The sequence below is a fragment of the Hordeum vulgare genome, unplaced genomic scaffold, assembly GCF_904849725.1.
Source record: "Hordeum vulgare subsp. vulgare unplaced genomic scaffold, MorexV3_pseudomolecules_assembly, whole genome shotgun sequence".
Taxonomy (NCBI): domain Eukaryota; kingdom Viridiplantae; phylum Streptophyta; class Magnoliopsida; order Poales; family Poaceae; genus Hordeum; species Hordeum vulgare.
Window position 1 is genome coordinate 15122 of NW_025422525.1, and position 24712 is coordinate 39833.

The 24712-nt window shown below is 45.3% G+C and overlaps 4 protein-coding genes and 1 pseudogene across 5 annotated transcripts; 1 reads left to right on the plus strand and 4 right to left on the minus strand.

The window, feature by feature from the left end:
• Nucleotides 1-2134: 2134 nt before the first annotated feature.
• On the minus strand, nucleotides 2135-6579 carry LOC123418970 (annotated as a pseudogene). The gene is made up of 3 exons (XR_006618102.1): nucleotides 5786-6579; nucleotides 3589-3770; nucleotides 2135-3451 (listed from the first exon to the last, which is right to left on the minus strand). The product of XR_006618102.1 is annotated as an LEAF RUST 10 DISEASE-RESISTANCE LOCUS RECEPTOR-LIKE PROTEIN KINASE-like 2.3 (transcript).
• Nucleotides 6580-7245: 666 nt separating this feature from the next.
• LOC123418971 (rust resistance kinase Lr10-like) lies at nucleotides 7246-9659 on the plus strand. The gene is made up of 3 exons (XM_045107095.1): nucleotides 7246-8053; nucleotides 8337-8360; nucleotides 8530-9659. The coding sequence occupies exons 1-3, from the start codon at nucleotides 7246-7248 to the stop codon at nucleotides 9600-9602; spliced, it is 1905 nt and encodes a 634-aa protein (XP_044963030.1). The 3' UTR covers nucleotides 9603-9659.
• A 550-nt stretch (nucleotides 9660-10209) lies between these two features.
• Nucleotides 10210-11588, minus strand: LOC123418972 (protein trichome birefringence-like 8). Its single transcript, XM_045107096.1, has 3 exons — nucleotides 11287-11588; nucleotides 10819-11208; nucleotides 10210-10729 (listed from the first exon to the last, which is right to left on the minus strand). Exons 1-3 carry the CDS (start codon nucleotides 11586-11588, stop codon nucleotides 10210-10212), a joined length of 1212 nt encoding a protein of 403 aa, XP_044963031.1.
• Nucleotides 11589-15490: 3902 nt separating this feature from the next.
• Nucleotides 15491-21097, minus strand: LOC123418973. The gene is made up of 2 exons (XM_045107097.1): nucleotides 20886-21097; nucleotides 15491-17420 (listed from the first exon to the last, which is right to left on the minus strand). The coding sequence occupies exons 1-2, from the start codon at nucleotides 21095-21097 to the stop codon at nucleotides 15491-15493; spliced, it is 2142 nt and encodes a 713-aa protein (XP_044963032.1).
• Nucleotides 21098-22988: 1891 nt separating this feature from the next.
• Nucleotides 22989-24475, minus strand: LOC123418982. The gene is made up of 3 exons (XM_045107105.1): nucleotides 24429-24475; nucleotides 23600-24244; nucleotides 22989-23518 (listed from the first exon to the last, which is right to left on the minus strand). Exons 1-3 carry the CDS (start codon nucleotides 24432-24434, stop codon nucleotides 23261-23263), a joined length of 909 nt encoding a protein of 302 aa, XP_044963040.1. The 5' UTR covers nucleotides 24435-24475; the 3' UTR covers nucleotides 22989-23260.
• Between the last annotated feature and the right edge of the window lie 237 nt (nucleotides 24476-24712).

Below are 24712 nucleotides of genomic sequence, written 5' to 3' on the forward strand. Positions count from 1 at the left end.
AAATTTGAGACGAAGGGAGTATAACTTACCTCAAACAACAGCCATGTCTGCCATGTCTCTGTCTGTGTTCGTGCAGATAGGTGCATAGAACGCCAGCATGATAGTTCACCTGGCCAAAGAACTTGTACATGCATGCGCATCATCGCCTGACCTTTGGGATTTTCATGTGCACACAAAGATGAAAACTTAATTGGTCGTTATGGCTAGGTACAACCTATAGAAAACTATATTTAATTCCGGCTGATATCCAGATGTATAGTATTTGAACAGCAAGTCCACGTCGCAATCGTTTCCTATTGCTTTTTTAATTATTCAGAACTTTTCATGTCCGTGGTTTCTTTTAGCCTGAACGTATTTGTTGTAACATCTTTTTGCCTTCTTTTTTCTTCGGGACTCTGCACGTTAACGTTTCTTTTGTACGTACAATTTTGTGTAAGATCCTATCAAAGTTCTTTCCTTATTTAGTCCTAACCGTAAATTCCAGATCCGACAGCTTAATTAGTCTTGATAATGTGGATTAACATGGAGGCTCGTATGATGCATCCAATTAGTAAATATAACATATAAGATAAGATAGAAGATATAAGATGTGCACTGCTAGGAAGGCAGATTGTGACAGGGGCTACCACTTGCGTGTTGCGGTACAAAGCAGTGGACAGCAAGGATATCAGCTTCAGGACCATATCAGCATTATATTCCTGGTGTTGGAACACAAGACTCTTCTGCCCCATCTATTGGGTAACTGACAGTGTCCACACATCTTCCAGTTCGAGACATGGCAATGTCAGTGTTATTGAAATTTCCACACGAGTGACATTTGACAGGACAAGAGTCGACTATGCAGTCACTAGAACACGGCATGGGGTTCCATCAAATAAGACTTGGAAATATGTTGAATTATTATCATGAGAGCATGGTCATATGCTTCTGGAAACCCAATCTTGATTTATGTTGTTGTAAATTAAAGACCTCCGTCAATGAATTTGCGATTGAATGTTATTTCTTGGGGGGTCTTATTTGTTGCACTGGAAATGGAATGTATGTAAGTTAGCTTCCAAGTAATGTTGATTGAATGTTCATCCAATAATGCAAAGTTCATCTGTTTTTCTGAGAAAAGGAACACAAAGTTATCTAAACAAATATTTGTTTCTACAATAAGGAATAGAGGTGCTCTTTTTCTCATCTGTCCCATCACAGGGGGGGAATCCATCCTTCCGAGGAACCAGACGAGTGGTTCTGACATGTATATCGACCGAAATTTGTATATAAGAGTAAACAAAAAAAATCATATATGTTGAATTTAACTGAAATTACTCTGTTGTTTCTGCAATAACAAGTGCAGGACTAGGAAGGCAGTTTGTGACAGGGGCTGCGGCTTGCTAGTAGCTTCAGTCTTAGGGTAACATATCACAGGACCACAAGATTTTTCTGCCCCATCTACTGGGTAACTCACAGTATCCACCCATTCTTCAGAAATTGCAACTGTCACTGTTACTAGAATTTCCACACTGTGACGGCACCCCTTGTCGCACACACACACAAGTACCGTTTGACAGGACTGGATTGCGCCAAGTCTATGCATCCAATACAACACGGCAGGGAGTTCAATTAAATCAGAGTTGGAATTATTATTTTTCCTGCCTACGATCGAAGACGACGTGTTAGAAGATCAGCTGTGGCATGTGGCTCTGTTCTTGAATGTGTTATTTAATTCCATGACCGCGACGATTTCTTAGTGGCAAAGAGGGGGAAAAAACTATCTATCTATGTCTTCGTGCACAATCCTGAAGGTTAGAATATGCGAAACTTCAACAATGCGAATTATGCAGCTGGAAACGCAACCTGGAATGATGTTGCTGTAAACTAAAACCGCATCTCAATGAATTTGTGATGAAATTGGAGACCAATGGTTTTATGGGTCTTTCATATGCAAAAGAAAAGAAAATGCATGCAAGCTAGCTTCTCAGTGGCAATCTTCATCCACTAACTGTATGTTCTGTGAAAATGTTTCTCAACAAGAAAAAGGCAGCCTTTTGTCACCTCTCATAGACTTATTTGTATCAAGAATTTACTATTCAAGTAATATTTTTCATCATAATTTATCAAGAGTAATGAACAAACAAATAGATGGATGTAAGATTTCATACTTATTTGATGAAGTTGCTCCGCACAGCAAGCAAGGCAGTTTGTACAAAGCATCTATACTGGGTTGGTATTGTTACAACAATAACTTTTACAGATAAGTGCATCACTCCAGGATACATACATATACACATACATACATACATACATAATAAGTTAATACCACATATTGTATCTATACCTCACACATCGTCTTCCTCTGACACCACACTCAATCCCTCCTCCGAGACCGCCGTCAGCTCGGAGGTGAAATGGTAAGAGTCCTCCACATGGATGTGTCCTTCGTCACAAAAAAACGGCCTTGAAGGCATCTGTAGGTCATCAACCCCAGCCTCCAGAATCTCAATGACCTCGCTCATCGTTGGCCGATCACGAGACCTCATCTGAATACACCATAATCCGACAACACACAGCTTCTTCTCCAGCTCGTGCATGTCGGCAACAACTGGAGATATCTCACCCGCTTCTTCCCGAGTCAGCTGGTCGTACACCCATGACGGATAGTACGCCTGACTTGAGGACCCCATGTTTGGATCAGCGTTCCTTCTACCGCCAGCCATCTCCAGCAGCAGCATCCCGAAGCTGTACACGTCGGACTTGCTGGATATGACGCCGAAGCTCCGGGATATCATCTCGGGGGCTATGTAGCCAACGGTTCCCCGCATGGCGCTCAAAGGAACGAAACTGTCGCCCCTCGGGTACAGCTTGGCAAGCCCGAAATCTGCGACCTTTGGGACGAAATTGCTGTCGAGAAGGATGTTGTGCGGCTTGATGTCAAAGTGTAGAATCTGCATGTCGCACCCTTGGTGTAAGTAGTTGATCCCCCTGGCAATGCCCAGAGTGATCTCGTTGAGCTTGTCCCATGAGAAGCTCTTCTCAGCAGAGAAGATGTACTTGTCCAGAGAACCATTGGGCATGTACTCGTAGACTCAGGCCCTTCGCATTTCCTCCGAGCAGAACCCCATGAGACGCACAACGTTGACGTGGTGGATCCTGCCGATGGTGGAGACCTCGCTGATGAAATCTTCTCCATTGCAGTTTGAGTTGCCCTCCAGCATCTTCACGGCAACATGGACACCGCCTGGGAGTAGCACGCCCTTGTACACGGAGCCGTAGCCCCCTTGGCCCAATTTATCTCTGAAATGGCTTGTGACTGAAATGATGTCTGTGTAGGCATACCTCGTAGGGCCAATTATTTGTTGAATCCTGAGGAACTTCTCAACTGCATCAATTATGATCCTTGTTTTCCAGTACTTGTAGGCTAGGAATATCCATACAGCCAGGGGTGCCAACAAGAACCTACATAGTACTGCCCAACAAGGCGACACATACAGATGTAAGATAGATGAACGTGTCGTCATATGTGTATGTCCTAGATTGTGGCCATGACGATTAAAAATATGTAAATTCAATTTTGGAAGTAAAAGGCATATAATTGTCACGTACCGAACAAGAACTTGGGAATAGCAATCGCAGATACTATGGTCACAACGACCAAAACAAACTGTGTTGTGAAGTAGTGATCGTCGGACAATTGAGTCACACATTCTAAGAAGTGCACTTCACTCCAGAAAAAAACATGAGCCCAATTCACAATGCCCGCACCAGATGATTGCTCCTTGAAGTAGCTGCAAATTATACCATTTTAAAGAAATGTATTTAGAAGGGAGCATGGTTCTATAGATAGGGTAAATTCCATTTGTGAACTAATTCAATCCCATTTGCGCACAACAACAGTGTTCGATTTCGCTACCATGTAATTCAACTATACGTTGTATTTGGACTGTTGTTTTAAAATTTGACATAATCTGACCTATGCCCGACATGGATGGAATAGTGCAATTGATTAACAGACCTTTGCTACTGTTAGAAAAGTAATTTGTCTGTATTGAAGGCCCAAGGGGCATATATATATTACACATGACTTGAGGTGCAAAAAAAGTAAACATAGACTAATAAGAACTCCTAAACTAATACTAATACTTCCTAACACACTCCCCCCCTCAAATGCAAAGCGTATGCAATAGCATTGCATTTGAAGAAGTGTAATACTAAAAAAATGATAATCCAAATCCGCGTCTTGGGAGTGTCGTCGTAGCATGAAGAGTCTTCAAAACTTGTGAGTCGCCGAAGGAGATAACGAAGAGATGGCACATCAGAGGTAGACACCGCATCACTTGAAGATACAAGATAAGTATCAAGAGAAGATGGGTTATCAAAAGAAGATAGCACATCAAGAGAATAAAACATTGTGCAGAAAATCATAGTCCACGACAACCGACGGCGAAAGAAGCTCGGTGGTTAAGGCACGATGAACATAGATTGACAATGCAAAAGAAGTCCAGAAAATCCTATAAAAAACAACAAGGGCAAATAAGCCACAAAAAGTTGTATAAAAAGGATCAGGACCGGAGAAAGGCTGACGGACTACGGTATGGTGGACTCTCATGCATGAGAAAACACAAAATATCAACGGATTTGGTGGACGCAGCGGAAAACAAGGAAGCTAAAAGCTAGCAAGCATACACGACACAAAGATGCAAAATCCATCGTGTATGCAGAAGACATTGTACTTTTTTTTAATTATTGTTGTTGAAATCAAAATGGGAACGGAGCAAAAGCTAGCACGCCCCCAGCCACGTACGTGACAGAAAGGCAGCAGCTAGCATGCATGAGCGAACGCAGCAACTAGCAAGCAGGCTAGCAGGAACGCAGCAGTTGAGCAGTGCAGCAAAGGGCAGCGGGAATAGAGCATGAAATTAGCAGCAGCACGCAGATGGAACGGACGGGCGGAAGCATTGGATCAATCAGCCGGCAGGAGCGTTGATCTGCAGGGCACGAGAGATCTAATTGGACGGCGGTTTCAGCTCTTGTAGGCGGATGGGATCCTGCGGGCGTTGACAGGAGCCGCAAGCGGGATGGCGGAGCTGCGGAAGCCATGCGCGCCAGATGACGGAAGCCGGCAGGAGAGCCAGGGGAAGCAGTAGCCGGAACAACAGCAGCAGCCAGCAAGAAAAGCATCCCCGATCTTGGGCCGTCTCGATCTGGGCGGACTGGGGCGGCGACAGGATCCAAGGCGTGAGGCGGCGCGACCGGATCTGATGAGGAGGCGGCGGCGGCTGGATCCGAGGCAGGAGACCGGCGCGACCTGCAGCGGCGGGTCCTGGACCAGCGACGGGAGACGAGGCAGCGCGAGATCAAGCGGGATGAGGCGGCGGCGGCTGGAGGCGGCGGCGGCTGGAGGCGACGGCGACCGGGCTGTAGCGGTTGACCAGATGGCTGCAAACCTGAGAAAGCAGCGACGACCACGCAAGAAAAGCAGCGGCGACGCGCGAGATTGGATCGGGAGGGCGAGTTGCGGCGCCCGAAAAAAATAAGCTAAGCTCTAATACCATGTTAGGAAAGCAACTTGTCTGTATTAAATGCCTAATAAGGAAAGTAAATATAGACTAATAAGGACTCCTAGACTAATACTAATACTTCCTAACAGCTACCAATTAGCATTAAGTGTGTATAAGTACAAGATGAATTAATGACGAGTGTGTATGTGCTCTATGGGCTTAACAGCCCGACATTAATTCTTGATAAAAGTAGAGAGTAGAGAAACTAAATTAGGGAGGAAACTGAACCACAGGGTGATCACCTGATTGAATTGTTGAGGCATAAATTGATGTTTTTTCTTAACTTCATAGAAGCAGAAGGCCCCGTGGTGTCCACAGGAAATTGGACAGTAAACCCCTTACTTATGACTTGTATGATATCTGCATAACTTGCATTCTGTAGCTGTAGCCAATCAGAATAATACTCGTTACCAAATGGAATATTGGCCAGGTATCCACAATAAGGCTCAAGATCTTCAACCATACACCCGTAATAAGACACCCAGACATAAACATGTGAATTTTTGGCACTCAGGCAAGCAACGGGCTTGTATGCACTATTCTTCGCTACTGCTCGTGAACAATTAGCAAAACATGCGCTGTAGTAGCTTTGAGTGACCAAATAACGAAAGCCAGGTGGTGAAACTGAATCAATTCCGCCCAAGGTATAAGAGTATTCAAAGTAATGAAAGTATCGAAAGTAAGGAAGGTGATTCCACAATGGAAGAGGGCAGCTGCTGATGGTATCGAAGTTAGGATCCATGACCCAGAAGTAGGAACTGGTGTAGTTGATGGCAGTCACATAGTATGTTCCTTTGTTGATGTGAATTGTAGCCTTGCTACTGGTGCAACCCAGCTCGTATGCTTCAACACCACATTCAAGAGGATCACCTCGCCGACGGAAGGGAGGTCGTATGTCTTGCAGATGCCCACAGGAGAAAGGTGTGCAGCCATCGTCTCGTCCCTGGACATGATCTGCTGCAAGAACTGCAACGAGGGAAAAGATAGTTAAGGATTGCAGGGTAATGGAATGATGAAATGCACCGGGGTTCCCCATGAAAGCTTTCTCACAGATGCACTAGGGACTTGCTAAGAGTGCTAAGGGGGAAGAATTTCTCTCGATTGTGTAGCTAGGACTAGAAGACGACCCAAGACTTGGAGTCTTCTGTATCATCAATGTTTCCAGAGATTTTCCACACTGTGACAGCTGCCAAGACTTGGAGTCTTCTGTACCATCAATGTTTCCAGAGTTTTCCACACTATGGACTAGATTTTCCACACTGTGACAGCTGCCAAGACTTGGAGTCTTCTGTACCATCAATGTTCCCAGAGATTTTCCACACTGTGGACTAGATTTTCCAGAGGCTGAACCAAGTCTGCAATCACACTAAATCCACAAGAGCATGGCATGGACTATCCCAGTTAATAGTGTCTGACTCTGACTGTGACTCTGACTGCATATACCAATTAATAGTGTGGTTGGGATACTGATTATGACTTCATTGGTATATACACGACGCAGGAAAGAGGAAGATATTCTCTCAATTGTGTAGCCAGGAACAGAAGACGACCCAGACAGCAAAGAGTACTTAACCAAGTCTGCTCTCCTCAACCTCAAGCCTAACTATGAGTAGAGCGGGGAATAAGTGCTGTTTCTTTTTGCATTTTCCACTCCACTTCTTCTTCTTCTTCCTCTCCATCTCAGTTACAATTGTACGGAAAGATGCGTAAATTACTTTCCATAGCCCTGCTGCTGCTGCTGCCTCTGATCAACCACGGAATCTACCTGGCAACGGCATGGGACGATAAAGATTTCTTCAAATACTGCCCACCGTCCCAGTGCAGCGAACACGGCCCAGAGATCAGGTATCCTTTCTGCCTTGAATCCAGCAATACATCATCATGTGGATGTCCCGGCAGATCAATCAGGAAGTTAGCATGCTCTGGTCAAGACACCATCCTTTTTCACCCAGTTCTTGGCCCATACAGTGTCAGTGCCATAGATTACAGGCGTTCTTCAATGAAGATTTTCCCGCTTGTAGACCCATGTTTGGTGCTCAAGCAGAAGCTCGTCATCTCCAGAAACTCATCATCTCCACAAGTTGATGTTTTCAACGATAAGATGCCAAGTCTTGACCGATTTTTCTTCCGGAGTTCTACTATAGTCCTGGTGCACTGTTCAAGAGAGTTTGCACCTGGTGCTGCCGATGGGATTGCTGGCCCAGTCTCCTGCCTTAGCAACACAACCCACTACTTTTATTTGGTGGATGGTTATGTAGAAACTTCTATTCTTCCGTTGGACTGCAAGGTCATCCCTGTATCAGATGGTGTCGGTGTCAGTCTGACACCCATGTATCAGAGTTGCGACCCAATAGACTACCCACAGTCCTTCAAGGAAGATGCAGAAACATTCCTCAGTTCTGCTGAGACCACGGTGTGTTTGAATGAATACATATGCAGACAATGTGAGCTAAGTGGGCAACGCTGCGCGTTCAGCTCACAACGGAATCTACCATTCTGTATGCCTGGCGGTATGATCAACTCTAACTCTCTAGAACCATGTTCAATTGCATCATCCTATTTTATTTGTAATGAAGTTTTGAAGTCTATTAAAATTTCACTTTATAATTTCAGGTGTTTGAATCTCCACGAGCCTTTCTGTCAATTATTTTCCTTTTAAAATAGCACCACAAGTTATTTTAGTAGCCTTTTAAATGAAAGCCATTTGACAGTTTAAAAAAAATCGACAAGTATAATTCATTTATGTTTACTAAACCATGGTCGGAGTCTCATCCTCTTTTTTGGTATTTGCAGGTTCCCATGTCAAAGTCATCGCAGGTACTACTCTGACTGCAGTCATTTCAATTACAAAATCCATATTATGCAAATCCCTATTGTTGGCTACTCTGAATCTTGACGTCCTCTTATCCGATTATCCACATAAAACTAAGTAATGGCTTTTAATTCCCAATGCAATATGCTGATGTCATATTGTTTGTTTATTCAGCTACGTCATCGGTGGCCGCATTTGTTGTTCTTTTGTTAACGGTGGCCACTGTGCTTTATCTTTCACTCAAGACAAGATATAACGCGGAGATACATTTGAAGGTCGAAATGTTTCTCAAGACATATGGAACATCGAAACCCACGAGGTACACTTTCTCTCAAGTTAAGAAGATGGCAAGACGGTTTAAGGAAAAAGTAGGGCAGGGAGGATTTGGAAGTGTCTACAAAGGCAAGCTACCAAATGGAGTGCCTGTGGCAGTCAAGATGCTAGAGAACTCTACAGGAGAGGGAGAAGTATTCATCAACGAAGTTGCAACCATCGGACTAATCCACCATGCCAATATTGTCCGCCTCCTGGGATTCTGCTCTGAAGGAATGAGACGGGCTCTTATTTACGAATTCATGCCTAAAGAGTCACTGGAGAAATACATATTCTCTGATGACCCTAACATTTTTCAGAACCTTCTGGTACCAGACAAGCTGCTGGATATTGCTTTAGGCATCGCCAGAGGAATGGAGTACCTACATCAAGGGTGCAACCAGCGCATCCTCCACTTTGACATCAAGCCTCACAATATCCTGCTCGACTACAACTTCAATCCAAAGATCTCAGACTTTGGCCTTGCAAAGCTGTGCAGAAGGGACCAAAGCATCGTCACATTAACTGCAGCAAGAGGCACAATGGGTTACATTGCACCAGAGGTATACTCCCGGAACTTTGGGGGAGTATCGTACAAGTCAGACGTGTTCAGTTTCGGCATGCTGGTGCTAGAGATGGTGAGCGGAAGGAGGAACTCAGATCCAAGTACTGAGAGTCGGAACGATGTTTACCTCCCGGAGTGGATCTACGAGAAAGTGATCAATGGGGAGGAGTTGGCGCTTACTCTGGAAGCGACTCAAGAAGAGAAAGAGAAGGTGAGGCAGCTGGCGATGGTGGCACTGTGGTGCATCCAGTGGAACCCGAGAAACCGGCCGTCGATGACGAAGGTTGTTAACATGCTAACAGGGAGGCTGCAGAGCCTGCAGATGCCACCAAAGCCGTTCGTCTCATATGAAAACGAACCTATGATGTAATAAATCAGAAGAGGGACTACCATACTCTGTCAACATTCAGGGACTGGCATATATATATACTCTACCGACACTGCGTACGGTGCTTTCAGTCCGTACTAGGTCTGGATACGTATGAATAATCACTGGTCAGTGGTCAGTACCATTGTAATAATAGTAGTCTACAATGCAAGATACACGGTTCGCAATTGGGCTTGTATTTTAACAGCTACTCCTATATTTATCGCTGCATAAGTTGTGAACAGCTCTTGTAAAATTCAACACTCTGTTGATTACCTTAATTATTCTGTGTCCACTCTCGTATTTCCTCTGCATTGCAGTCCGCCCACATCCGACAGTTCGTGAATCTCAGGATATCTGATGGAGCACAAAGTGGATGTGATCCACATTCACACATTTTCACTTGCACATCAGATAAAATGCCACCAATGAATCGAAATTCCACATATAATAACAGACTAGTAAATCAGAAACCGTGGGAGGGAGAGGAGTGATGTACCTCTTGATATTACTGGAATATGAGAGGAATCGAAGCGCACTAGGACTGGTCCGATCTTGCCTTCCAAACAATATACATGCACACACAACCACATATATATTATGCATCTACCTATCTATTAATCGACCCCATGTCGAATCCCATGGACACGAGGTGCCCGTACATCATCTGGTTCCACACGTCCGGCACACCCGGCAGGCACCAGTGGCTACAATCCTCGGGCGCATCCGATGGCGTCTCGGGCTCCCGGTACCGCGACGGATGCCCATCCCTCCTCAAGCCCGTCGTGTATGTTATGTTCAAGAACACCGCATCCTTGTTCATCCCATGCCGTCTCCTCATGCTCCGTGCCACACTCGAGATCATTGTGTTGATCCACGAGTGCTCCTGCTGGTCCCTCTCACTCGTGATCGTCGTGAGCGGATCCCATTGGTCCGTGCAGGAGCCACCCGTGTCCCATGTCCGATTGCGGTAGTGTGATGGGGAATAGCTCCTGAAGAAGAGGTGGCCCCTCTTGGAGAGTCGGGGATTGGTCAGTGCCCAATCTTTCACCGTCTGCAAAGACCGTCGGAATGCTTCCTTGATGTTTGTTGTCACGTTGAACCGATCGCCCAGGGTGAAATAGTTTCCTCTGCAAGCATTGATTGCAGCTCCAGTCAAATAACTAACCATTGTGATAACAATGTAAAAATTTCATGTGGCAGCTAGCTAATTACATACGATTTGATGGTCTTATGCAGGTTCCACCAGTGACCCGTGTTGAGGACGAGCACATCGGCGCTGGCCCAGCGGGCGGCATGCCACGGCACCACGTCAAGCCGGATGGCCCTCTTGATTGCGCCATCGCTCGTCGGCGGGAGACGGTCGACCTTGACGAGCATGGGCGCGCGGTAGTACTCCATGGAGAGGTTGTAATCCGCAAAGACCATGGAGAGGTAGCCCTTGTGCCGGCTCAGGGGCTTCCCGAACTTCTCTTTTATCCTCGAACCGGCCGGCACGGCGGCGGCGAGCATGCACAACATGGACTCCCATTGGTTGCGACCGATGGAGTCGCCGACGAACACGATCCGGCCGTTCCGGCTCCTCTCCAGCATATCGGACGCGTTAAACCTATCAAATTTAAACATGTAAGTTCTATTTCATTTGAGATGTCAATGACGATAACGATGACGATGAATACAAACATACTTAGGGAGGTGGCAGCTGCCATGGCGAGGTTGCCAGCGCCACTGACGAAAGGACGAGTCGTTTCGGCCGTTCTGCATGCAACGGAAGCCGGGGTCGAGGAACGGGCAGTCCTCCCCATAGGTCGTGGTGGTGGCGGTGATGTCCCTCACCCATTTCCCGTCGGAGTAATCGCACCCACCGTTGACGTGGTTGATGAGACGCGGCGGTGACCGAGTCGGGAAGAGGGGCTTCTGTGTGACGATGACGGAGAGCACGAAGAGGACGAGCAAGACGGAGAAGATTGTAGCATGTCTAACATGCATGAGGTTGGTCTGTGGCTATACCTGGGTGGTGATTGAAGGCTTGAGAGGAGAAGGAGGAGAGTGAGCGAGCGAGTGGCGCTAAGAGCATCTCTAGTAGAACCCTCAAACCCCCAAACCCTTAAAAATAACCGCTTTTTTACAGTTTTCGTCCGAAAAACGGCGTAGACTAGAACCCTTAAACCCTTAAACCCGTAAATATTTTTAGAGGTCCAACCCTCAAACTAGTTTTGAGCCTGTAGAAGTGAGGGTTGGGAGGAGAAACTCCTCCCAACCCGCACTCCACCTCAGCTCCAGCGCGGGAGGGATTTTCATCCCGCTTCCGTCTCCAACCGCCGCCTCCTCGCGCCCGCCTCGCCGCCATGGAGGGCCCCGCCGCCGCCGCCTCCTCGCCGGCCGCCGCGCACGCCCCGGCTGCCCCCGCCCTCGCCCCTGCCGGCCCCGCGCCCGCCCCGGCCGGCCCCGCGCCCACCGTCGCGCCGCCCCGTCCGCAGCGCCGCCGCGCCCCCGCCGGCCACCGCGCACGCCCCGGCTGCCCGCGCCCTCGCCCCTGCCGGCCCCGCGCCCGCCCCGGCCGGCCCCGCGCCCACCGCCGCGCCGCCCCATCCGCAGCGCCGCCCCGCCCCGTGCCGCCCCGTCCGCAGCGCCGCCGCGCCCCCGCCGGCCCGCGCCCTCGCCCCTGCCGGCCCCGCGCCCGCCCCGGTCGGCCCCGCGCCCACCGCCCCGCCGCCCTGTCCGCCGGCCGGTCCTCCGCAGCCCCGGCCTCCCCTCCGCTGCCCAGAAGGTTCGAAAGTTATGTTAAATTCCAGTCATTGTTCAGAGATTGTTGTGTTCCTTTTTCTGTGAGCATGCGACATTGTTAATTCTATCATTATTTGGTGTTAAGTTATATCTGTCTTATTCTATCATGTTCATTCTCTTTCGAATCCTAATTTTGATTTGTGTTTTTTTCTTTTGATTTGTGTGGATCTAGCGGTTTGTAGTGATAGATTATGTCTCTTGTTCTTAGGGAGTGCTGTAGAAATTTTCTGCACTAGTATTGCTCTGTCATGGATTTGTGTTGGTGCTCTGTCATGAATAGACGCTGCAGGCGCCGGTCCAGTATTCAGTTTTGTAAGTGCATTAGTGGTGGGATTTGGGGTTGGGATCTGGACTCTGATTGATCTCTGAATTTATGAATGTATTCTCTTGTTGATCTCTGAATTTATGAATGTATAATAGACCTATAATGTGGAAGAGAAGCTTAGTTTTTCTGTCTCTAGAGTTCCATATTTTTGGAGTCTAACAGGCAACAACCAAAGTATCTATTGAATTTTATCTGAAGAACATTCTGTAATCATATATCTAATGAAGCTTGGACTAGATAATAGTATACTGAGTTTGCAAGATAAAATAAGGCTGATATGCTTGGCATGAATAGAACTGATGTGAAGTAGAATGGTATACATCTTCATTTCTGAATATGTTTCCTATCAGAGTTTTAAGGGTTGGGGTTGGGGCAAAGACTAGAACCCTCAAACCCAACCCTTATAACGGAATATTCCGTTATAAGGGTTGGGTTTGAGGGTTCTAGTCTTTGCCTCTGTTTTTCAACCTTTAAAAGTGTCAAAAATGACCAATTATCAACCCTTAAAACTGATTTTAGATTTAAGGGTTTGAGGGTTCTACTAGAGATGCTCTAATGCCATGCCAAAAGCACATGCAAACCTCCGGTTAGAGTCTTCATTAATTAATTAATAGGTTAGTTAGGTCAATCATCATCTTGGTGTGACTCTTTCTGTGCAAGCACTCTTTTTTAGCTTGGTAAATATGTTATGTGCCCTTTTTCCCATCCAAAGTGTAGATGAGTTGTTTGAAACGATTGGCTGTCCAATTTAAACCTAATGTGTCTACTTACATTGTTTTTACGGATGAAAATGATATATTTCATCTTCTTGATTTACATAATATTCAATTGCGAACCTTAGGAACATTCGTCCTCATGTATGAAGAACTAAGGCTTAATTTGAATGAGACAAAGAATATTGGGCACCATTAAGTATAACTAAATAAAATAGAAACAGGAAAGCAAAGATTGTGAGGTGTGCATATGATCCTCTTCGCCTGTTATTGAGCCATTGTGAGGTGTGCATATGAACCTCTTCGCGTGTTATTGAACCCACCTGACAAGGGTCAGCTGTAACCAATCTAATGCACATAATAAGCGCGATGCTGGTGAAATGGATTGCGAGAGAAGTCAAAAATAGATCAAAGATCTTCAACAAGTGGGGGAATCCCCCATCTAAATATATTGCTCGAAGGTTGTAACCACCGTTTAAGTGAAGGAAAAGGTATGACCGCCATGCAGAGGCAGCGACCTTGTGAGCCTGCTACTTAAGCCTATGATAGATATCACATAGCCAATTCATCAATAATAACTAATAAGGCGTGCGATGAAGTTGTAGAGCTATGCTAAACGATCTTGTTGAAATCCATGGCATTCCTGGAGACACAAATCTTCCATGGAATAATGAGTAGCACCGAGGACAAGATGGAGAGGTCCAAGCCGGGGTGCATCCTGCACGCCCAAAGCTCGTCGATGCAGCGAGGTGGGATGATGCCAAGATACTGCCATACCATGTCAGCGTGCGGGCACTATATATATATATATGTGTGTAGTGTCCGCACCAGGGAAGACGGAGAGCAATGGACAGACGGTGTCGCTCTAGATGTGCTTGTGGTGAAGGTGTTGAGCTTATTTCTGAAGAGAAGTCATGATAGGATCTTCACATGGTTAGGGACTCTGGATGTCCAAATAGCCGTAGCCTTTGTGTGTCCAAAATTCCAAATCATCTTGAGCCATGGCAGGTGATAAGCCGCACGGGTGGAGAAGGGGCGACCACCGTGAAGGAAGAGCAGATCATGGTCCGCACAAGTCATCCTGCAGAAGCAGCATTAGATAGACGGTTCCACACACAAAACTCTAAATCATACTCCCTCCTTAAACTAATATAAGAACATTTAGATCATTACTTTAGTGTTCTAAATGCTTTTATATTAGTTTACAGAGGGAATAGGTAAATATGGTCGCCACTCTGACAAAACAATTAGTAGCGTGGGTAAATAAAATTGAGAAAGCGAGAGCTAGGGGCAAGTATGTGGATCCAAGTGTATGGCACATGCATATAATTCAAGAAATGTGCATATCTTTTTTATCCCTGTAACCCCATGGCCCCAGGATGCATTACCGAAATAACAGAACAGTTGTTCAGTACATGCGAAAAGTAAAGCTTCATCCAAACAGAAGCTGTGCACTCAGCCGCGGCGAGGCACAAAATAATGGTTCAATGTAACAATAAAAACATTAACAAGTAATCTGTATACTAACAGTTTTGTTTATACTTTCATTTACATACCCGCTGCGTTGAGGGGAGCAGGGCATGGCAGGTCTCTGTGCATATAGAACATATACTAGTGTGTATACATGAGAGCTTCTCATATACATGAAGTTGTGATAAATATTTCATGATCTGTCGAAGACATATACTAGTGCATGCATTGATTTTCTAGGTGCACTTTATAGCATTTTTCAAGGTTTTAAATTATCCTCATTTTCACAACTAAACAAATGATGATATGCAAATGATCATGCTGCACATTACAACCCTTATAATTATCAGTTACTAAATCGGGGATGTCACAGCAGAACACCTTCCAGTTCCCACCAAGATGATAATCCCCAAGCCCTCGACCACACACGAGGTATCAACTACCGTATGCAACCTCCAGTATATATGATCACAAATGTCACTTGGAAAAGGTTTGGCCATAAATTAGGTGTACAACTCTTGCTAATGGTTAGGAAATCACAACCATAAGAAAATAAACTTTGGAGATGAACCCAATAATAAAGTTGCATTTTTATATTACATATACATATCTCGACGAGTAAGGTTCAGTACAACAAACACGAGCATCTTGACGTGAGTGAGGAACTCCCCTCCAGCGCTCAGCTGCTTAGCGTGGAACCCATGATCACAGTTGCGTGCGATGTAGCAGAGCATTTCCACCCATACCGTTGCGACCATCTCCCACCGTTTAGCTGCCCCAACTTTGCTGTCGAGCACACAGTCCAAACAGTTCAGGCCATCATATATACGAGCTAGACTGTTTGTACGTATATGCTGAAAGAGATCTGCTCTTTGACTGCAGAATCTCTGGAGGAAGTCACTCTTATCATAGTTGCCATCTTTCCAAAATGTTCCAATAAACTGCATATATTCTTTGAATAGTAAATGCCCGTCAGAGTCAACCATCAAGTTGCACTTGTAGACCAGGTGCATGATGTAATTGGACAAGTGTTGGCTGCAGGTTCTAAACTTGGAGGGCGTCTCATCCCGCATTAGGCATATGTCTGTCACAAGATGCCAAAACAAGGCACTAAAGACAAGATCTGTAACACCTCCAAAGGTGTCGCTGACTTTCTGTTGGGCTTCACTAAACCCAGAGGAAGAAAGAATATGAGTTGCCCACTCGGCACGGAAGCTGGTCAACATCAACCTCCAGTTATTGTCGTGCAGTTTATCAAGGAACAGCTCCTTTACCTCTGGGGAGATGGCAACATGTTTGGTTGTGTGGTGATATTGCTTGATGCCCATACGCCACATCATCCATTTCAGCCATCCATATTGCTTTCTCGCCTTCTCTTGGATTATTTCATCAATCATGTTATACTGCTGCAGCTTACCTGACCACTCCAATCTGTCGTTTTCCGAGCCTGGGCGGAGGCCCTTGAGGATACTAAGCACAATTCTTGGACTATGGCCTCCTCCTGGGCATACCTTGTATGGCCAATATGATGTCATGAGCCACATCAATATAGAGGATATCTCCAATGCCACTGCACCAACAAGCAATATGTAAGAGATGGCAACATCAGCTACACCATAGTACTTGACAGCTTCTGATCGCCCCTTCCCTCCCTTATGATGAACAACAAACAGAGCAAGAGCTGTAGAGTTTATGACAAGGATGGTGAGCCGGTGCAACACACCATCGAGGCTTCCAAACTTGGTGTACAAGTAGTCATAGATCAATGAGAGTTGGATCTCAGTTAACTTGTGTGCCAAGTTAACTGTGTCGTCTGGCAGCACACGACATGGTTCCTTCCGTCTCAAATCAACACCGGAGTACACTTCATAGAACCTGTTCATGAAATATCCCATGCTTCTATAAAATATGTCATGAACTACCTCTATCTGCAACCTGGATTTTTTGTCAGAAGACATAAATGACCGGATAGCTCTTTGTTCCTTCGGGGTTCTTTTCTGCCCAAGCAAAGGACCCCAAGGCCTGCTTATAGGTCCCCATGAACCGGCTCTCCCAAGTATCCATATTCTCTCCATATATTTGGCTATCCCAGAGATGAAGATTAGCACCATGGGAGCCACAAGCTGCTTGTCCCCTTGCCATTGCTTGCCCACGACATAGATGGCCAGTGCAACCTGGGTGGTGAGGTTCAGCAGGTGCCTCTTCCACAGTGCACAATCCTCCATGGAGAAGGCTGTGATGGTGTCCTGCCCTCCGAGGTGGAGCAACATAAACGGTGCCCAGAAGAGCACCATATGGTGCCGCGGGTCATCACGCACAACACATGTGAGGTGCCCGAGAACGAAGACCGCCACGGTGTCCGCCGACAGGTAGGCAAGCCACAGCAGCACGCTGAGCAAGCGGGAGCGGTAGCGCTTCCGGAACCCCGCAAAGAAGAGGAGAAACACTTGTAGGGAGAAGCTCGCAAACACCAGGCACTGGATCTCCCACTCGTTCCATAGCTGCTGGATGCTCGCTACTGTCAGTCTGCCAATAAGCTGAAATATTTTAGTTCACTCCAAAGTATCATCGGTTGCTCTAACATACTGAACTATTTGTTTTTGCTCTAACTATTTTAGATAATCTATTATATTATTATTAAAACAAAGGGTGACAAAGCGACTATATTCGTCGGCAGAAAATATATAATGTCCGTTTGATCCTAGTGGGATCTAACTGTTAAGTGTTAAGATTGAATAACGGAACAACTATCTACGTCAGCCGGGGGGAGCAGCTCGTGTTTAATTCAGGTCTGCTTTTAAAAACTGGAGAACAGATTGTGTGTATTGCCATCAGAAACAGCGTAACTAAAATGGATGATGCCATATCAGGCCAAGGCCTAAACTTCTATACACATGCTCAAGGCAAGTTGTTAAAGAAAGGCAAAAGTTATATCTCAGTTACAACTAAAAAGGATCTTCACTGTTTAGAATTCTCCACTGAGCTAGAAGACATCATAATAAATTCGAAATTGTCATTTGATAAGCTCTACTCATATGTTCTTCGATTATCACTATGAGATTCTTTTTTATGGCAGTTCTCCGAAAATCAATATGTAGAATAAAACATGTCTTGGTACGAAATCAGCATTACATTCATAAACAGATTAATTTAGAAAAAACTCTTTCTTAGGTGCATAACAAATGCGACTCTGTTTTATAGAATATTACATACGGAATAATAAAAATAAGAAATAGACCTGATTTTCATACGAACTCCATCAGACATCTATAGTAAGTAAATCCATACCAATAAATATATGAAAACTAGTATAAGTGGATAAATAATATAATTATACACATAGATTACAAGTAATAAAAATTGTAGAAATTTGTTTTGTATACAAATTTGTATGAAAACCTTAATAGTTAAAGGGAAACGCTTGTGGCAGGCGGCGCGCCGGCCGAAACGTTCGGCCGGTCGCGCGCGACCAGCGCGTGTAGCTGATTAGGCATGCATCTTTTTTCCCGTCTAAATTTGCTGCAACTAGCTTTTAAATTTATTACAAGTGTTTTCTATTTGCTACATTTGTTCACTAAAAAGCTGCATATACGTTTGGTTGCAACCCCAGTTCATCGGATTTTTGGTTACAACTAAAAAGGATCTTCACTGTTTAGAATTCTCCACTGAGCTAGAAGACATCATAATAAATTCGAAATTGTCATTTGATAAGCTCTACTCATATGTTCTTCGATTATCACTATGAGATTCTTTTTTATGTCAGTTTTCCGAAAATCAATATGTAGAATAAAACATGTCTTGGTACGAAATCAGCATTACATTCATAAACAGATTAATTTATAAAAAACTCTTTCTTAGGTGCATAACAAATGCGACTCTGTTTTATACAATATTACATACGGAATAATAAAAATATGAAATAGATCTGATTTTCATACGAACTCCATCAGACATCTATAATAAGTAAATCCATACCAATAAATATATGAAAACTATTATAAGTGGATAAATAATATAATTATACACATATATTACAAGTAATAAAAATATAGAAATTTGTTTTGCATACAAATTTGTACGGAAACCTTAATAGTTAAACTATGAAGTTACAAAAATTCTTATTTGGGAGATATTAAATAAAACTCCCTTTATATATGTGGCAATTTTATGTATAGACCCCCTAAGCAACTGTATTTTAGAATATAATTTTATGAAAATTACTTTCTGGTTTAGAAACTACAAACATAATTTCATATGGAAATTGGAACGGAAGAAAAACAAATTGGTTTTGTACAAACACCATGCGCAATCCATAATAGCTGGATTTGTAATAGCTAGATATACCTTATTAGGTGGTTGATGCATAAAATTTTGTTAATATATGATGCAAAGTTAGGTGGTCGATGAAATTCTGTTAATATATGATTGCAAAATAAGAAAAAAAAAGGAAATTATCAAAATTGATTCATGCATGCACATATAGCTATTAGATGTGCAAATATGAATGATTTTTTGGACCATAAGGAAAGAATGTGACAAGAGTGGAATAGAAATGAGAGTCGCATTTGTTATACATAAAGAGAACACTGCTAGTGCACACTGCTAGTTGAAGATAATAGCCGCTCCTCCACCATCACTTACAGTCATAGCCGCTCCGTACTACAATGACATCATGTGCAGCGTGTCCGTACTACGCTGATGACTCAGAATCTCCTTCACTGCGGTTATCTACACAATCGATTACTACGCCGGTCTTCTTCAGGTAATGAACCTTGGTGTGGTCTTGCAGGAGATTGTGCCGACCCCAGCTTGTCATGTTCTTCTACTTTCAGTAGAGCATCATGTTTGAGCTAAGAATGAGGCCTTCAATCTGACCAAAGGAAATTCTCAAGTATGGTCAGGAGATAATACTTGTGGCACTAAAACTATGCTCTTGCGAGGAACTTTGGAAGTGCATATTTATCGAACTGATAAATGTTCTGCTACAGACCATAGCATAGATGCTACGTCTACTGCTCCCCTGAAATGGCATGAGATGATTGTGCCATTTCGCATTACAGGAATATAAGCTGACTAACTGCTAGTGAGTAAGATATATGTAGCGCGTAGCAAACCCCCTACAATGTACATTCCTTCTTTTTCATATCACACTACAAAAATAACAGTGCAAAATAAATAAAAATATGTAGCAAATTGGATGGCAGCCTGCAAATATTCTTGTAACTTAACAAGAAAGTATGTGACATATCACGCTTATATATTTTCTTCAAGCAGATATGGACAAAGAACATGTTGTATATTGTCCCAAATCTTCCGGTCAGAGGGTATTGCCTTTCTGAAAAGTACTCAAGACCATATTTGTTCTGTCAAAGTAACTACTATTGACATGAATGAAGAGGTCATAAAAAATATGAATGAACGTCTTTGAAAATAAAATTTCATGAGAGAGTACATAAAGAAATATTGTTTTGAAATATACTCTGTTCTGGCTAGCATGTGGTCTCCTCATGTTCATTGAGAGGTCACAAATCAGCGGTGAAAATATGTTGCATGAGAAAGGATAGTGCACGTTTTTTAAACGCTAAAAATACATCCCACCATGTGTTGGATGCTTTAGTGAGGAGGCTGCACATGAGGAGAACATGACCGGCGACCAGCCTCGATCTCGCTCGGCCATGCAGGACATGTCAGAGCAGAGTAATGACAAGAGAATAGACATGTACTTCACCATGGCAACCCGAATCAAGAGAAGAACATGGGCCACGGCCAGCTCGCACCTGATCTGGATACATCCGGCCAATGCTGAATTTTCAAATGCCACGGCCACACGAATCAAGATTAGTAGGTAGTCGGACCATGATCTGGATGTGTCAGTCCTCGTCCCGGCTTCCACATGGGCCCCTACGACGCTGCCGCAGTTCGGCAGCAGCCCATGCCCCCAAGCGCTTCATGAGTTATTGCAGTCGTGGCCGAGCGAGATCTCAAGGTGACCTCGACGAAGGCGAGCGAGGCGTGGCGTCGGTGTCGGCGTCGGCGTCGGGCGGGACGGGGCGATGTGTGAGGCCATGGCGACGGGGTTGGTGGGGGCGCGGCGGCACCTGGATGGCCGGGCCGAAGCGGAGGAGCGGCGGTAGGAAGGGGAGGCTGGGAAGGAAAGATGTGGTGATTGGGGTGCGGGGGCGAAGGACGTGCTTAGGTTTCATCGTGTTCTTTTTTTCACCATCGGTTTTATGTGGGGGGGATGGAGTCAGAGGTGGGATAAAAAAAGGACGAAAATAAGCCGGGAGCGGTAGCTACCAACTCCCAAATTAGGAGTAGAGATACCAATCTCAAAAATCATTGTTACCAGTTCCTCACGATCATACTACCTTACACTGATGTAAGTGGATTAAGCCCTAGGTGTCATAAGGATTGATTTTCAACATTTCAAAGACAAGATCGCCGCTAAGTCTTTTTTTCTTACAAGAACGTAAAAGCCTCCAGTGCCATGTTACAAATTGTTCAGCATCTCATAATTTTTCTTCCTTCAGCAAATCTCTGCACGGTGAAAATATTGTGTTCTCGTGGCAGCAAAAACCTCGCAAATAAAGTCCAAATTAAATGCATAGCATCTAGCCTGTCCAGGGACGAATCACCGTTTTTGGAACTTGGTCGTCTCGGTTTTCCTACGGACAGCTATAGTCAAGTAGCATGAAACATATATATACAAGATACTTAAAAATCGACAGATAATTTGAAATGGACGAACTAATAATTAAGTACTTCAACCGCTCATCAGAGGAGATGACGTCGTCGTGGCACTAGGTGTCGGCATTGTTGGCGGCGTATGGTTGGCCCGTACCCGAGGCCTCGGCAACATCATCGTAGGCGCTGCACTTCTTGGTGATGGTCTTATGATGCTTGGATGGTGGGGCAGTGGCACCCTTGTGCCCCACCTTGCGGCGGCGCTCCTCCTCCAGCCTTGGAGGAGTCTCCGAAGACTTCTGAACCAAATGGTACGTCTCCTCAAGCCTCCGATCGTCAGCTTCATAATCACTAAGACACAGTGTCCACGATGAATCGGATGTGGCCGAATCAGTGTCCTCGACCGAATTGGATGACGAGCCGGGGGGACGGCAATGACCGAGGAGTCGCGCTTGGCATTAGCATGTGGTAAGCAGTTGGGGATCCTGCTGGCCTGTGCTGGACCATCTTATTGGGGGGGGGGGGGGTGGGGGCGTCGCCTCCGCCGGTGAGGGAATGGACTCAGAATTTGGTATCTCTTCGACTTTTTGGACTTGTAGCGACGTAGCGCACGGCTCTGGCGGCGGCACTCGTACAAATAGGCAAGAGTGGAGAGGCGGGAAAGCAGCGAAAGGGCGGGAAGAAGAAGCGGGAAGGTGGCGGAACGGCGGAAAAAGGAGGCGGGAAGACAGAACAATATAATGGCGGGAACATGAGGTGATCCTTGTTAATGATATTGTGAAGGCGTGAACGATATGGTCAAACTACGAAGACGGATAAGTTGAAATAACCGTGTGCGATATTTCGCACACGATTAGTCATGAAAAAAATCGTGTGCGATATTCTATACAAGGAACACGGCTGCAGAATTCGGTAACGGCTTTAAAGTTGTTGTGTAACCGACGTGCATGTCACAACGCACACGGAATGCTACATCCGTGTGTGATGGGAGGGTGTAATTCGTTTCTTATTATTGATAACAAGGGATAATATTGCAGATATAGTAAAGTCTACAAAAGCCAATTGAAAACATATGTGTATGGAGCTCAGGGAAGATTACTTGTAAATTATCGTGACAAATTATTTGTAACAATTACATTAGGTGTAGGCTTGGCATCACTATCAGTCTGTGGTTCAATATTATTATTGTGTACGTCCTTTTCATCTGTCTTAACACTATCCATTTTCTTATGAGGGATGTTGATGATGTTGCTAAAAAGAGCCTCGCCTACATTCTTTTCCATGTGCATAACATAAACATTACGGGGAAGTTTTAGGTCCTTGGAGTGGGGGAGTGTAATGTTGATATGTTGATACCGTGCTAAAACTTTAGGATGTAAAAGCAACGGAGCAGATACATGTGTGTAAGGAAACGGGTGGTACAACTTTATTGCAAGCCATGGGCGCACATTATTACATGCACATACACAAACACACACATTACCCTTGAAAGTAGGTAGATCGAGCTGCAGCCCGCAAAGTGGGACCCCATCGTCCTTATTCACCACGTACAAACACACACATAGCCAGCTAGCATAGCATGCAGCTGGGGTTTAATTGGAACGTACATACGTGCTAGGATCTGCAGGTACGTACGTGTGGGATCGATGGGATAGAGTAGAGCTGCTAGCAAGGTGGATGGTTCATTCGGGCGCGACCCCGACGTAGGCGCCGATGGCGACGAGGCTATCCCCGGAGCTGCCGAAGAAGGCGACCGCGGCCGCATCATCCAGTGCACCGTTGTCCGGCAGCGGCACGCTAAAGGTCTTAGTCCCTGCAGATGGGTTGCGCCCGAACGTGTGCGAAGCCCCCTGGTTGGTGTCGAAATTGAGGAAGGTGATGCCATAGGTGTCGTAAGCGCCGGTGATGCTGCTCACGTACTCGCTTTGGTTCATGAAAATCTGCACCACATCACAAGCATGCAAAAACTAACTAAGTATACTTGTATAGTAGACAAGTAGAAAGGAAATTAATTAACGTACGGTATGCTCCTCTCCAGCTTTCTTGCCCCAGAGGGGGACACTAATGGCCTGGTCACTCTTGGTAAGGTAGGTGAAGGAGAAGCCATGGATGCGCTCGCTGCTGTGGATGGTGAAGCTCTCCAGCTTGCACGGATCGGCATCTGGCCTGATGTCCCGTGGTGCGCCGCTTTTGGCGCCCCACTTACCGACCTTGGCGGGCGAGCCTTTCACGTAGACGCCCAACGCCTTGAGGGTCACGTCTGAGCGGCCAAAGAAGGCGACCAACTCGCCTTTCCCCTGCGGCAGCGGCAAGCTGAACTCGCCTCCCTGCACCGGATACCCGTAGGTCTTGTGCTTGGTCGTGTTCGTTTCTAGCGTGAGCGATCCGATGCCCTCATTGTCGAAGGTGCCGCCCACGAGCTTGAGCTGCTCGCCTTCCCTCATTTCAATGGTGTTGGGATTCCCGCTGTTGCTGCCCCAGATGGCGCTCTTGACGCTGCTCCCCTGCTGGTCCACGTATTTGAAGGAGAAACCTTTGATGCCGCATACCCCAGGAGATTCGACGCTATAGATGGTGATGCTCTCTAGGCGTTGGGGCCTGCTTTCGGCGTTGATATCCTGAGGGGATCCGTCTGGTGCACCCCATGCACCAACCTTCATCACAACCTAAATGCATCACAAATTCATTAATCAACATCCTGCACATGCATTTCATTTCTCTATACATGTATACATCCATCCAACTCTAGCTAATTGATTCATTGGTATTTAAGCGTGCCATGTTTGTATATATAAAACAGCTACGGTAAAGAAAAAGAGGTTACATGCACATACTACCCATATTTCTTACCGCCATCTTTTTCTGGAGCTACTTCAACTGCAAGTCCAACTCTGAAATATATGTGTGTGTGAGAGTGTGTTGCGATGGATCGTATGATCAGGCATGGCCGCCTATTTATAGCGAGTTTGCGCCCAACAATGATACTATCTGCATGCTACAGTTGGCATCAATTAGTCACATAGGCTATTAATTGCATGGAGTGAGTAGGTCACTAATTAATAGCTTAGACTTATAGAGTCCGTTGGTTCAATGAATCCTAAGCCTATGACACCCCGCTACCGACTAGATCGTGA